Consider the following 15,266-nt stretch of genomic DNA (forward strand, 5'->3'; position numbering starts at 1 on the left):
TACTTGGACAAACCTTTGTGCTCGGCAAGATTGGGAATGAAACTTTTTTGTTAGAAATTTTGTCATCGTCCTTTGTGGAACGATGACCTATTTGAGATTGAGGTGCCATTTGTTAAAAACAATAACAGAAAAAGTAAAGTAAAAAATATTATTAATCATATACAACACAAGATTTATGTAATTCAACAACGTATCTACGTTTATAGAGCTGCAGAAGATTTTATTAAAATGAAAATTTAATACATAGTGATGCAATGCGACGGTCGTATGGAAATAATATAATATATATATATATAATAAATCCTAATTAGCAAGTAAATCTTACTAAGTGGATTGGGTCGGATCGGATCGATTCAAGAGCTAAAAATGGGTCCAAAATTTTTCCCAAAGTGAAATTCTTGGAAGCCTCGTTGAAAATTTACCAAAAAATTACAATGAATTGTTGTCGGGTCGAGTCATCAAATCGGACCACCACAAAAGAGAACCAACTTCACAAAGAAAGCTAACACCATTTGTACAACAATGGACTTGTACACTTGGCAAAACAGTGGAGATGACTGGAATGCCCTTGGTGAAGCTTGTGTCAAAATCCCCAAGCCTGATCACTCCGATTCGTACTTTCTTAAATTCCTAAATTCCTTTTTTGGCTGGCTCGTTCGAATTATAATCTGACTAACACAAACACTGATATGCTCATTGACTTCGTTGTACTCATCGAAAGAGGGTAATCATGAGAACATCTCAACCTTTCGATTTATAGTGCCTGTAGATCAAATATTTTTCTTCAAATTTGTGGTCCATTTTTTGTGCATTTTAGGTTAACATTATGAATGTGAGCCTTGCTTTTAATTTCTGTTAGCAACTGTTTGATATTAGTCTATTAATTCCTATTGAGAGAGACTTGAATCAATTTCATGATCATTGATTTGGATAGGGGTATAATCGGTCCGGTTTAGTTTGGGAGAGTTACAGATTGAAAATTTCGGTTTATCATTTTTTACAAATCAGACTGTTATCTATCGGTCCGATTCGGTCTATGAACATTTTTTCATTGTATATATATGGTTAATGAAATTAAGTGATCTCTTTAATATTTTTATATATGATTAATGAATATTAAATAATTTTATTATATTTAAGGTCAATAGTGATCCATTGGATGAAAACTGCATAATTCACTTATATAACTACTATATAAAATAATATATTATATATATTAAATATTTAAATATATATAAACACACATTCGGTTAATCTTGGTCAAGTCTAGTCTAAAAAAATCACACCTCGAGATCAACCAATAAAACTATTGGTCCGGTCGATTTTTTGGATCCGGTCGAGTCCTCTTACAACCCTAGATTTGGAGGTTTCAAATTTGGAGATCTTGAACGGAAGCACAATTTCGGAGTTTAGGGACTTTTATAATAAGGTTTCAAATTGGGGCTAGACGTGTATATCAAGAGCTAGGGTGTCTTATGTGGACATTGAGGGCATTTTCAAAAGTTTTGTTTTTTATTTTTTTAGTACGGTGCCACATGGCATGGATCCGGCTTGCCTCCAAAGTAATAGCCTAGGACATCTCTTTGTCAAGACTTTAACCCAGTGTTGCATATTTGGCAAGCAAAATCCAATCATGTTGAGAATGTCCTTGTATTTATTATATTATTTATGTGTTTGTATATAAATATATTATTTATTATAAATACTAAAACAATATAAATATCTTTGATACTAGTTATTATGTTTAATAAGTATATAGACGGTTTATATTCTTATTATTAGCGTGTTTAGTGGTTAAATAAATGATTTTATTTTTATATATTTGTTGAAACAATTATAGTTGATGCACTGCATTGCATTGGGCACATAAGAGAGTAAAGTTATTGCAAGTGCCAGCGTGGAGGACATTAATATATTTTTGTTTTCTAATATTTATAATAAATAATATATTTATATATCAAAACATAAATTAACAAAAAATAAAAATAACAATAACCCTTGGATTTTATAACAGGAGATATCGGTTACTTTTGCAACAGGAATATAGATGGCATATAGATGTGTGAGTCTGACGATCAAATTCTAGATTGCATGTCAGAAATGGAATATGTAATTTGAGTTAAAGTTAAGTCTTTGCACTCTCTTTAATCAACCAAACTCGTAGCAAGTTTTCGTCTTAGTGCGATTTTATTCCACTAATAGCATTTTTGTCATTCCCAACGGAAAAATTACCTACTAAACGCTCACCTTAGTAGCGTAAGTAGCTTCCGTCAATCGATAAGACTGAGAATAAAAAAATCCAAAATAAAAAGAAAAGACACATTTCAAAGAGAGCATTGAGAAAGATAACCGCCCAACACCCACCTAGAAAGACATCGTCGATAGATGATTAGATTTATGTGCACAGTCGTTCTGCAACTGAAGGTTTTGTAAAGCAAATCAAGCATAAGAGTAAAGACCTTCATTTTTCAGACCTTTTTTGTGGCAACAGAGGTATGCTAAACCAGCTGCAGTTTAACAAATTAGAAGTAAGAATATGGACACTAATTGAACAAAATTAACAATTCCAGCAGATCCCACCAGATTCAGGCCTCGTTTGTTTTCGCAGATGAGATGAGATTAAAGTTAAAAGTTGAATAAAATATTGTTATAATATAATTTTTTTAATATTATTTTATTTTGAAATTTTAAAAAGTTGAATTGTTTATTTTATTTTGTGTGGAAATTTGAAAAAATTGTAATGATTAGATAAAATGAAATCAGTTGAGCGGAGTTATGAAAACAAACGAGCGAACACCCTACATGCATACATCTAGTTCAAAGTCAATAGAAGTTGAAACAGTTCTTTTGGCTATTTTTCAGTAATTTCTATTTTTGCAGATTAACTCACCGAGTACATATAAAAGACTATATCAATTCACCCAGTGTCTATACATATGGAATATTTCCATTCTTCTTTTTTTTCCTTTTGTTTTCTTCTATTTTCTTAAGTGAATGTTTGTACATAACATAATATGTTCTCTACATACAGCAATATAGACTTAGACAGTACAAAAGCATCAAACAAATAACAATTTCTCTCAAGCACTTATTATTCACCTTTGTTAAAAGAGCTATGATAATTTATAATTGACACACAAAAACAAACACACCATGCAACTCCTTTGATACTCTATATATGTACAGAATATTTCCAAGCTATATAACTTAGGCATGAATCGTTTCATTAAAAGGAATCAACTAGCACACAAAGAAAGAGGTATCACATTCTTTATCTAACTATTATTGAACCTGTACTTCCTTCAATCACTATGTTAGGGCTTCCATAGATTTCTGTATTCTGGTGCCATCTGTCTGAATCACTGACTTGGATGCCTGGTGTAAACTTTGAATCCCACGTCCCAAACTCGCAATTGATGGAGCTGCAGGAAGAGATTCAACAGCACATTCAATCCCATCTCCAAAAGCAAGCAAGCCTGTGCAAGTTGCAACACTACACCCAAATGTGGCCCATGGTAGGAAACCAATTGGTCGTACCTGTCGTTTCCTCATTATTTCATAGAATGCTGTTCTCATGGCTGAAAAACTGGTCTTCTCCACAGAGGCTATAACACTGTGGCTTACTACCCGGATCTTCTCAGCAGAAGCAGTTGCCTTCAAGATAGATGTTTTTGCTCCATGACTTGCAATACCTGGAGCTACAGCTTTTGATGAAGCAAGAATCTTGCTAAGTGGCAGTGCCACTGCCTTCTGAGTTTGGCTCAAAAAAAATTTAAGATAAGCAGGAATTTTAAACGTTACAACCTTCATGACTGTTGATGCAGGAACAACTTTAGAGAGAGATGAAGCTCCTAAAACTGCTGTTGCACCCGCCCCAACTGCCACCACAGGTTTACCAGTCAATAACCGTTTCTTGTTTGTATGATTTGAATGTTCATCATCATCTTCACAATTCATAACAAGCTGTTCAACCAAATCCTTGACATCCGGAGGAACAGGAGTGTTCCAGTGTTTCCTAAGACCTGCTAAGTTAGTAGCATCCACTACTGCCACTATAGTCTTGAACTTCTTAGTTTGGCTTCGAAGAGTCTGTGCAAAGAGCACATGTGACTTATCCTCTATTGGAAGCTCTGAAAACTCCATCTTTACCGATTTGGGATTCCCTATTTTGTTAATGGGTAGCCGACCAGCATTGTTTAAAGCAATTCTCAGCCCCTCAACTGCAATTCGAAAGTTGTAGACCTCAGATATGATGCTGGTGTCCACAGTTGCACCTCTATTGACATCAAGAAGCATTTTCTGAGCATGAGCTAGAGCCCTTCCAATTGATGGGAGCCCAGCAAATATATTATGTAGATCCAAAAGTAATGGATAAATAGACTGGGCAAATGGTGGTGCCTCGTAACTGCATATTGGTTGAATTGCATCTGAGCCCACCTCTGATACAGAACTCAAGTGATGAAACCTCAATATTGATAAATCCATATATGGGGATAATAACTTCACCATCTGTTTTTGAACATCACTAGCTAGGCAAAATCTCTGTGAATTTGAGAAAACAACAGAGCCTGCTCTCTGAGGAACCAAACTACTTACCAGACCTTGAAACTTGTTCCCTGTGTCAAGTTTACCCAAGCTATCATCCTCACCACAAAATTTCATAAATGGGGATTCAAGCACCAAGAATGAAGACCCAAACTCCTCAGCCGCTCTCTTGGCTGCTATAAAATGTCCATGAAAACCAATACCAAAAATCTCTCGCAAAACCACATTGCCAGCAACATTCTCATACTTCTCCTTATTAATCTTATCAATAAAACACCGCTTAAGCACTTCAAATGACGATGTGGGGATTGGGTCATGAACCCCATCTCTTAATTCACTCTCTTCTAATTGAATTTCGGTCAGGGGTAAATGACCAACCTGAGCCACAACTGCATCAGGTCTAACCTCCCTAATTAAAGACTCAGCATCTAAAGCTGATCGCTCAGACAAATTCTGAGCAGCGAGTATGTAAATCACGGATTGTGTTTCAGGCTCTTGTACTGCGAAAATGAATTGCTTCGTGTGTTCAGGTACCGAAAGTTTGCGAACCAATTTATCCGACACTCTCAGGTCATCATATTTCAGTACTGAAAAAGGCCATGAATGTTGTAGGTTCCAGAAAAATGCGAGTGCCATTGCAAGAACATTAACGCTCCGTTGGGCGAATCACGCCAATAAGGAAAATCTATTTGTACTTTATTTCGCAAAAGAATAAAGAAAGAAAATTGAAGAAAATCAAATCTTCCCCTCTAAAGAACTGAGCGTAGATTGCTGCCCCTTTCAGAACCCAGATAAAGTAAAAAAATCCACAAAATCCTAAACCCAAATCTGTTCAACTCCAACCTTTCCTCATCAACCAAACGGGGCATAATCGAAAACCGACTAAACCCTAAACTTTCACACTGAGAACTTGAACGAAGAAGAAGGAATCAACAATAAGGACACATCAACAATAGAGTTCAGCAGAATGGTTAAACTGGAGGTGACAAATTCTCGAGAAAAAGAAGGAAAATTAGGCGAGGAAAATCAAGGTCAACCCGGAAAACATCTTAAAATAAATACAGTATGATTCGGGTATGCCGTCAAGGTACCTGCTTTGTTTGCCTAGAGTGATCTCGTGCTCCTTGAACTTCAAAAGTCTTCGAGAAAAACTCGGGGAAGTTCTATGGTTGGTGTGCATCGCTGAAATAAAAAAAGGAAAATGCTATTCCTACTAGAAAACTTCTAGCGAAATTGTATTTTATTTATTTATTTATTTATTTATTTTTACTTAGTGATTAAGGAATGTTTTTAAATGAATTTATGATTTTTTTATATTTTTTAAAAATATTTAAAGTGTTTAAAAAAATGATTGAAAAAAAAGCAAAAAAAAAAAAAAAAAAATTTTGCCTTTCGGTAGAAGTTTTCGATGGAAAACTTCTGTAGGAATAGCAGTGCTCATAAAAAAAAAAAGCGCTTTGATAGGAAATTTTGCACACCTAATAATAATAATAATAATTATAATATTATTATTATTATTATTTTACGAAACATACCGTTTTGGTGGTGTTTTCATATTATTCTCAATTCAAATTCGAGCCCACGTCGAATCTTCTCCCCGTTGCATCGAATCTCCTCCCTGCTCGTGTTGAATCTCATTTGCTCACTACCACCGGCGACGCCATCTCTCTTTCAAGCGACACCGGTGACGCCGTCTCTCTCCCAATATTTTGGTCATCATCCCAAGTGCGTGTGTGCATTTATCTCTCATTGATTTTCTTTGCTTCATTTCTATTTTGGCCATTTGAGATTGATTTTGGGAAATACATATCTCACGGTTGCTAACTCTCTCATCTTCCTTGCTTCAGAATCGACATCAACGATCCGAATCTACATCTTGGCAGCCAAGTGAGTGGTTTCTTGCCCTAGGGTCCCTTCCTATCTGGCATATTTCAACCCAAAATGCTTGGAGTTTGGATTGCTGCTATTGATTTTTGGTTTGTGGTTTGTAGTTCGTTTTGGGTTAGGTTGTGATTTTGGGTGTTTGAAAATGAAGACACAACCGTGGAAAAGACGGGTCTCCCTTTCTCTTGCTTGCCTTTGATATTGCTTGGATTGTTTGATATTCATTCTTGGTGTAGGTTTAAGTTTTTGGGCTGAGCAGGATATTAGCATTATCAATAGACTTTTTGTACTCTTCCCGCATACATCTCTCAAATAATTGCGAGATAATGCCCTTTTTATGAGCACAAATAATGCTCTATTAATAGAGGCATTGTTATTGTGATACACCGTAAGGGACACGAGCTATATGGGATGAGATATGGAATGTGAGAGGCTTCCATGATCTCTATTTTTGGAGCAAAAGGGAAAAAAAATGTAGCCATGTCAAAGGGATGTGGCTAGTGGAGAGAGACACAGCCAATCAATTGAGTCGTGTAGTGTGGGAGCAACATGGGTGAGTCTGAGTGTGTGATGTGGGTTCATGTATAGAGTTTGATTGTGAGAAGAGAGTGTGTGTGTTTGTGTTATGCCTGTGGAAGTGGAGTGGATTAAAAACCATGTAGGTTGAGTCTATAAAAGCTAGGTTTATTGGTTTAGTTTGTTTTGTCTGTGGTCAATAAACTATATCTTGTATTGGGTTTTCTCCCACACAAAATGGAGCTAATTTGTATAAGTGAAATTGTTTGAATTTCTTTAACTTCTCTTTCCTGGTTTCCATCACATTCTCTGCTAAACTTCTTGAGTTTAAATTTGTAAGGCATCTCAAACTTCTCGACGACAACATACCTTTGTATTCAAATAAAACTGTGCAAGTAGAACCATATAGACATAAGAAAGCTGCTTACCTAACTTCACATTTTTTTTGCTCATTAAATACAAAGAAGCTCCAAAACTACTGACCAAGATTAGTTCAAGAATATCAGCCCAGCATATGGGGCTGCAATGGATGTTGAAGCTCCATTGACAAAAGTTAAGACCATTAAAGCCCTATATACACTTACCTGTATGCCCAAATCACTGCTTGATGGTGTTTCAACTGAAATGGGTGGATTCTTCACAGCAACCTGCCACCACTGAGGCATTGATCCCATCTCAGGAACACTTAAAGGATTAACATCAGCATAACGAGCGCTACTATTCACAACTTTTCCCGCTCGCTGCCGAGTTAGACTTTGCATGAGCAACATATCATATGCAGCCTCAACCTAAAACATATTAAAAACGGTAGTGACAGGGACAAGAAGACTACTACAACTCTGTTGATAGAAGTCAACTACTTTCAACAACAGATAAATAACAGAAATTAAACATTGACCTAAAAGAATGCACTACCAGTTGGGTCGAATAAATCTTCTAAAGCAGACATGAAACTAGACCTATATATCATCAGAATTAAAGAACATCAGATCAAATGTCTAGATATGCTTTCCCTAAAAAATAATGCTGATGAATGTAGGAATGATAAAGTGTCCCTTTATGCTTAAATGCTTTTTATTTTTTCACTTTTCAGATTTTTTATTTTTTATTTTTTATTTTTTACTATTATCAATTATGAGACTTTAATGTTTATTTTTCTTATTTTGCCATCATGTGCTTCCCCTTCAAAGTCTCGGAAGACATTCATAGAATTAGTGTGATGGGGGAAGAGGAAGATGAAATGGCACCTAGCCCTTCGACTTCAACTTCACAGTCACTAATGACGCCTCAAAATACATTTGAAAATCCAAACGATTACCATGTGAGTGTGCAGGTTGATGTCTTTTATTTTTTGAAAAAATGTGTTTGACGTGCTCATTAATCTAATTAATTGGATAATTGCAGCATAATTTTGATGTAAATATGCCCTACCCTCTACCGCCGAGTAATTCAGAGAACTTTAGGCAAGAAGTTTCTGAATTTCCAGAATTTGAAGAAAATGTTGGAAGTACATTTTCTAATGCTGCTGATGGTATTACACTTTTTTTTTCTTTCACTTTAATGACGCTAATATTGAATTGATCCTAATCCATCCCTATGTTTCCATGTTTAGAAATGTTATTCGACATAGATGAAGATTTAGAGGGTACCACTGTTGTCCCGGATGATGAGGTATGGGTTGAAGCACCAAGATCCAGTATGAAATTTTAGAGTGACAATGAGCTTACGGCCTACTATAAGCAATATGCCATGGTGGTGGTTGCCTTTGACGGTTCTCACTGTAATTGGAGTTGCTGCTGCTGTTAGTTGCACTTCTTTTGATTGTTGTAGTCGATGTTCTCTTGAATTCCTTATTTAATAATAGTAGCTTGAGTGACCAGTTCCATGAAACTCCGAATCCTAAGAGCATGAACAAGCTCCCTAATAATGCGATCCAGATTGCACTCAAACATTTTAGCTTTTTTCTCCTCATTCGGAATTAAGTAGCTGGCAAAGTGGGACAACTTCCATAAATCTTGTAGCATATTGTGCTACCGTCGTCGCTCCCAAAGTGAGGTCCATAAACTGACGGGCTCTAGATTCCCAAAGGGTCTGTGGGAAAAAGTGATCTAGAAATGTTTTCTTAAAATGCTCCCAAGAAATGGGGACTACTTCCCCTAACTCCAGGTGCATCAATGCCTGTGTCGACTTCCACCATTGGTTTGTCATGTCTGTCAAGTTATAAGTGGCATAATTCACCTTCTAATCATCCGTGCAGTAAAGCGCTTTGAAAATTTGCTCCATACGTTCAATCCATCTCTCGGCATCCATGGAATTCAACTTTCCATCGAAAGTAGGGGTGCTAGTAGGAAAATTGTTCCAAGGTGCAATCGGCTTGGGTGGCTCCAAGTGCCACAAATTGGCCGCTAGCCATTGATTGGAAAAATTGGGTCACAATCGCAACAAGAGGATCTGGGTTATCATTCTGGCTAGATCCAAAATATCCCTCTTAATTTGGGTGATTTCTAGTGCCGGAGGCCATGATCTAAGGCAAGATGTCATAATAACAATTAACTAGTATTTGATAAAAATGTAAAAATAATGACAATAACAACAACAACAACAACAATGATGCTAACTAGTAAAATTTATAAAGTATTCAATCCTAAAGAGAAACCTCAATCACTCTCGAGCAGGCCTTGAGTATCCTAGGTAATCTAACTTTTAGAATTATTTCTAAAAGACCGGACCTGATACCAAATTTGTAACAACTCATTCCCTAAGGTTAGGGATGTCACGTGATACATAAAAATGACCCGACAAGAGATCTCATATTTAATAAAATAAACATTTATTTCATAAAGAATTATGTAATAAAAAAATGCCTCCAAATAAAATTAAATGAAACAACTTAATAAAGTTTATGTCATAAAAAAAAATGATTCTAAAAACTCAAAATTTAATTAACTACTCCATCTAATCCTGCCCCACTTGCTTGTTTTCATTTTCCTCACTAGGGTGGTTAAAAACATGAAATAAAACTAAAATGAGTTGAACATTCAGTAAGAAACCCATCACAACGTAAACGTAATAAGTACAAGATTTTTCATAAAAACATTTCATGCGGAGAATTTAAAGTCATGATCATTCATATATATGCTCATGTCATACATGACTTATCTTTAAAATTATCTGACTTATCATACTTATCTTACTAGCCAACACACTTAACCATGTGTGCGAGGTTGTGCACCGATCCCACATCATGTGGCCACAAGGGGCACCGCTAATAGTATTCTAGCATACTATGGTGGACCACACTTAGGTCTGTGGCTTGTATATCTACACATAAAATTGCATTAGTACCATGCATCTAAATGGCTCAAATAAAACTTATCTTATCTTACACTTGGTCATAAGAAAACTTACGTAACTGGATCATAAAAAAAAAGCTTATACGTCTTATGTTATGTGAGGTGCAGACATGCATAATACAAACATAATTATAACATGTTAAATTAACCGTGATGCGGAATTTAACATGTTCCATAGACTATGATAAATGATATGCTTGCATATGACGATACATACATGGTACATAAAAAGAGGCTATCAAGAATTGGCTTTAGTATTAATAATCTAACTATGTGGTAATCTTCATTATGATGAAGCTATTTACTTCGTTGCATTACTTCCTAAATCTTACTTTGTAGTTCTTCACCTATACAAAATATGAATCGTCACTAACGTTCGTAAAAGAATGTGCCGTAATATTCTACGTAATTAAATATATACTTGGAAAATTAATCTAATAAAATATTCAATTATATACTTTTAATAATAAATACTGATATCATACAATCTTTTAAATACTAATATAATATTTAGACCCCGTTTGGATAGTGAGATGAGATAGTTTTATATGAAAGTTGAAAGTTGAATAAAATATTGTTAGAATATTATTATTGTTTTAGGATTTGAAAAAGTTAAAATTTTTATTATATTTTGTATGAAAAATTAAAAAAATTATAATGATGAGATGAGATGAAACCGTTTTTGTATCCAAACGGGTCCGAAATATACTAGGTAGTGTAATTTAGGCTTAATACAAATCTTTGAAATATACTAGTTTTGATCTATGTGTTAAGAGTTTAGTTTTGAAAACTTACGGTTTAGAATCTTTGATGAAATTTTGTTATGCGTGCAAGAATTTGTTTAAAACTTAATCTAGAGGCTCTCGAGTATGATATATCTTTTTGATGAAATTTTTGACAAGTCATGCTAGATTTAATGTGTAGATCAAGTTAGAACTTGAATGTGAGGTATATGATTGTATTTCTTGAAAATTTATTACATGAAAGTCAATGATCTAGTGATTTAGTTTCAAGTCCAAAGCATTCTATACTCATATTCATGGTTGTTGTGCAAACCAATTGTGTTAAATGGTGATTCATGATTTTTGGTTATTTAATCAAGCATGCTATTACTTAGGTTTGAATGAAGAACATGTTGGGAGAGTTATTTGTAGATTTTTGGAATTCTTGGAATTGATTTGAAAGTATTACACCAAGAACATCAAGGGTTGGTTCTATTTGACCTAAACTTGGTGCTTTGGTATTTTCCTTGATGTAGTGAGCTTGTGTTTTCATGAAATGTGTAAATTGTGTCTTAGTATGATTTTAGAACTAATGATGTGATTTTTGAGAGTTGATAAATTCTGTTTAATCATGTTAGTATGTTAGAAGGTCAAGTAGCAACAAAATGTGATTTTTGGCCTAATACATGAATCGGTCAAACAAGTTGTGTTATGTTTTAAATTTTTCCGAGTTGATATTTGGATTTAGGATTTGGAGTTTGTATGCAAAATCCTTATTTTAGGGGTAAATTTGTAATTTTTCATATGTAGATAGGTAACTTTGCAAATTTAACCGTAAGTTAGCAAGTTTTATATTTATAAGAAATTAGTAAGATATTCTAATATTAGAAAATATCCATTTTCAGTTCATGCAATTTAACGCTTACTTTTACGTTAAGCTATATCACTGTGAATTAGCTTCTAACTTGCTCTTGATATTATTAAGTATGTGTGGTGGTAAGAAATTATTATGCTTATTATAAACTTTTATAATATGTCATGCCATGTCATTTATTACAATACATGCTTGTCTATTACATGCCATGATATACCATGTCATCTGTCGCATGTTCATTTTGTTACATGTCAAACCATGTCACATGCATTGAGTATGTCATGAAATATTTTCAAGTAATTTGGAATCTTTTATTTTTATCACGACCCGAAATGCTAAGATGATGAGTTATCCTGGTAGAATTCATTTGTCAACATTGGAGTATTTAAACTAGTTTTGGAATCTCCTAGTTGACGAAGTACAATCAACATGTTTCAAATAGAGCCAAAGTAACTGGTTACCAAAGCGAAATCAGGCACCCATTTCCGGTGGTGCCAACTACACATTTAATAGTTTTTATTAGTTTAGTTGTCATGATAGACTCATAGCTGGCACAGATACCTATGATGTGATTTAGTGCCGACAGGAGCACATGACCATTGGGGAGTCGTGGAGCATCTGCATTTTCATGTTTAATCGAATATGTATGTGTTGAACAAGGTCTCATGTTCACGTCACGTTCATGTCAAGTTCATGTCAAGCTAATGTTATGATCTCAAGTCACGTTGTTTTCAAGTCAAGTACATGTTATGTTATTTGTTAAGTCATGTCACGTATGTTCATGTCCATGTCATGAAGCACACATGTCATTTATTTTCATGCATGCGTATTCATCATGTTGGTAGCTTAGGAGCTTGACTTGCTACGGTTTCATAATCTCGCTGTGATAGTCCTAACTACCATTCCTCCCTGAATGGTAGGCAATATGTCAGGATCTGGAGAATCTACACATGGCAGATTCATAGATTATAAAAGAATATCAGCTGATAGATAGTACGTTATATTGGGTAACGGGACTTGGGAGGATGTGTTTGGAGTTAGCATCTACCAACTCAAGATGCGTTTGGGGCACTTGTTACTTCTTCATGATGTGCTTTATGTATTTGGTGTTCAATATAATCTATTTTCAGTTATTTCTATGTTGGAACATGACTTTACTTTTCACTTTGATGGTCATCGGTTAGACTTTTTTTTATTTGGATAGGACTTTGTATGGACATGATTTTCTTTCGAATGGTTTCTCCATGTTGGATTTAGATAATTCCTCATTTTCTTTTGTAGTCTTAAATGATGATGATGTTGTTTCTAATTCATTGAAACGGCATGCTTAGGGGTGTAAAAAAAACTAAGAAATCGGTTGAACCGGATTGGACCAAACCAAAGGGTTCGGTCCGGTTTGTAAGCGGTCCGGTACGGTACCGATTTTCATATTTTGAAAATTGATTTAAACCAAACCGGACAGGTATATATATTTATAATTTTTTATATTACATTACATATATTATATGATAAATTGCTAATTGATATAGCATGAAATTCTAATCTTATTATTCAATTTTATTAATCTTATAACAAAAATTAATCTTATAATTTTAAATACAACATTTGATATAACATATAAATTTTAATCTTATAATATAAAATTAATATAACAAAAAATTTTAATCTTAAACGTAAACATTAATTTTAACTTATTAATATAAACTTATTATATATATATATATATATCACTGATAAATACATTTTAGGCATAATTAATCATAATATATATATTCTTTTCGTAAATACATTTTTACACAATCGATCATACATATTCATATAAAAATTCTAGAACTTATATAGATTATAGTTTAATTCAATACTATACTATTATGAGCTAACTATTATAGAATAATATACTTACACTATAATATAAATAGATTAATAGTTTAGTATATGTAAACATTATATTATTACTAACATAGATAATCCGTATAACCGAAAAACCAGGCCGCACATGACCGAAACTGGATTGAAATCGAAAAAATTAGAAGTTTCAGTTTTGGTAGTGAATTGGTCTGGTATCAATTCTTAAATTTTTTAAATCGGTGTACACTGGTTTAGTAAAAAATGTATTGAACCAGACTAGTTACACCTCTAGGCATGCTAGATATAACAGCCCATCAGAAATTCAGTTGATGAATTTTTTAAGGTTTTAGGAACATCATGAAAACCCTAGAAAGGCTTCACGATTAGAGCGATCTCTAGGTTTTAGTTTGTCTGCTTAGTTAGTTTGTTATCCATTATGGTGTCAGAAATGCAGTTTCATTTATTTGAGGTACTTAGGAGTATGAGATTGAGAAACGGATTGCACCATTAGTCTCAGATAAATATTTAAGATTTTACAGCACAATAATACAATTTTCGTTTTCCAAATTATAGATGTTTCAAAATGCCTTTTGATTTAATCGAGACACTTAGGAGTCAAAATTTGTGAAACGAATTGCATTATTAGTTTTACAGGACTATTTATGATTTTATAGTGCAAAGTTATTTTCTCATTTTTGGAGTGAATAGTAACATGTGTTTGAGCCATGTGGCACTTAGTCTGATCGATTTTCTAATCAAAGTGTGGATTGTCCAAATTAGTCTAAAGAAATTTTATTTGGACGTTTAACAATATCTTAGCCACACTTGATGAATAGTATATGACACTTGGCACTAAGAGGAACCATTAGATGGCTATGTGAAGGGAAAAAGAAAGAAAAGGAAAATCAAGCGATGTGATCATGCCACCTAAGCCAAACACTATTCCATCCAACCATTCATTTTTGTGTCAAACCAAATATGGTTTCAACCCTAGTGAAACCCCAAATATTTGAGATCCATTTGAAACCCCAAACCTTGGTGAAAGTTGAAACCCTAAAAGGTTTCCCCAAACCCCAAATGGTCACCCCAAACCCTAAATGTTGGCCAACTTTAGATTAATATTTAATCACTTTCACATGCTATTAACTATTCAAAACCATGTCATTACACCCTTATTTATTCTTTTATACATTGGTAATTTCATTGGACCAAGAAAATTTAGATTTGGGTTTGTTAGAAACTTAAACCCCAAACCAAACCTTACTTAAATCCTAAATGAGGCCCAATCTGTTTAGGCCCATTAAGGCCCACCAAAAACCACCACCTAAGCAAGGATTCTTGAAGTATACTTTCACTACCCTTGTCAGCCCAAATAGTAACTGATGGGAGGTCAAGCAGCCACCCCCATCAACACCCTTCACATGGAAGCTTCCATGGCTTAAAACCATGTGTTGTTGCCCACGGTTTTACCCATCGTTTTGGTTGAAAAAACCACCTTCAAATGGTCAACCTCACATCCCCTCT

General features: G+C 34.3%; 1 protein-coding gene across 1 annotated transcript; it reads right to left on the minus strand.

The window, feature by feature from the left end:
• Nucleotides 1-3,066: 3,066 nt before the first annotated feature.
• LOC109008737 lies at nt 3,067-5,739 on the minus strand. Its single transcript, XM_018988940.2, has 2 exons — nt 3,538-5,739; nt 3,067-3,422 (listed from the first exon to the last, which is right to left on the minus strand). Exons 1-2 carry the CDS (start codon nt 5,179-5,181, stop codon nt 3,360-3,362), a joined length of 1,707 nt encoding a protein of 568 aa, XP_018844485.1. The 5' UTR covers nt 5,182-5,739; the 3' UTR covers nt 3,067-3,359.
• Nucleotides 5,740-15,266: the final 9,527 nt, after the last annotated feature.

This window comes from Juglans regia, chromosome 12 (genome assembly GCF_001411555.2).
Source record: "Juglans regia cultivar Chandler chromosome 12, Walnut 2.0, whole genome shotgun sequence".
Classification (NCBI taxonomy): Eukaryota; Viridiplantae; Streptophyta; class Magnoliopsida; order Fagales; family Juglandaceae; genus Juglans; species Juglans regia.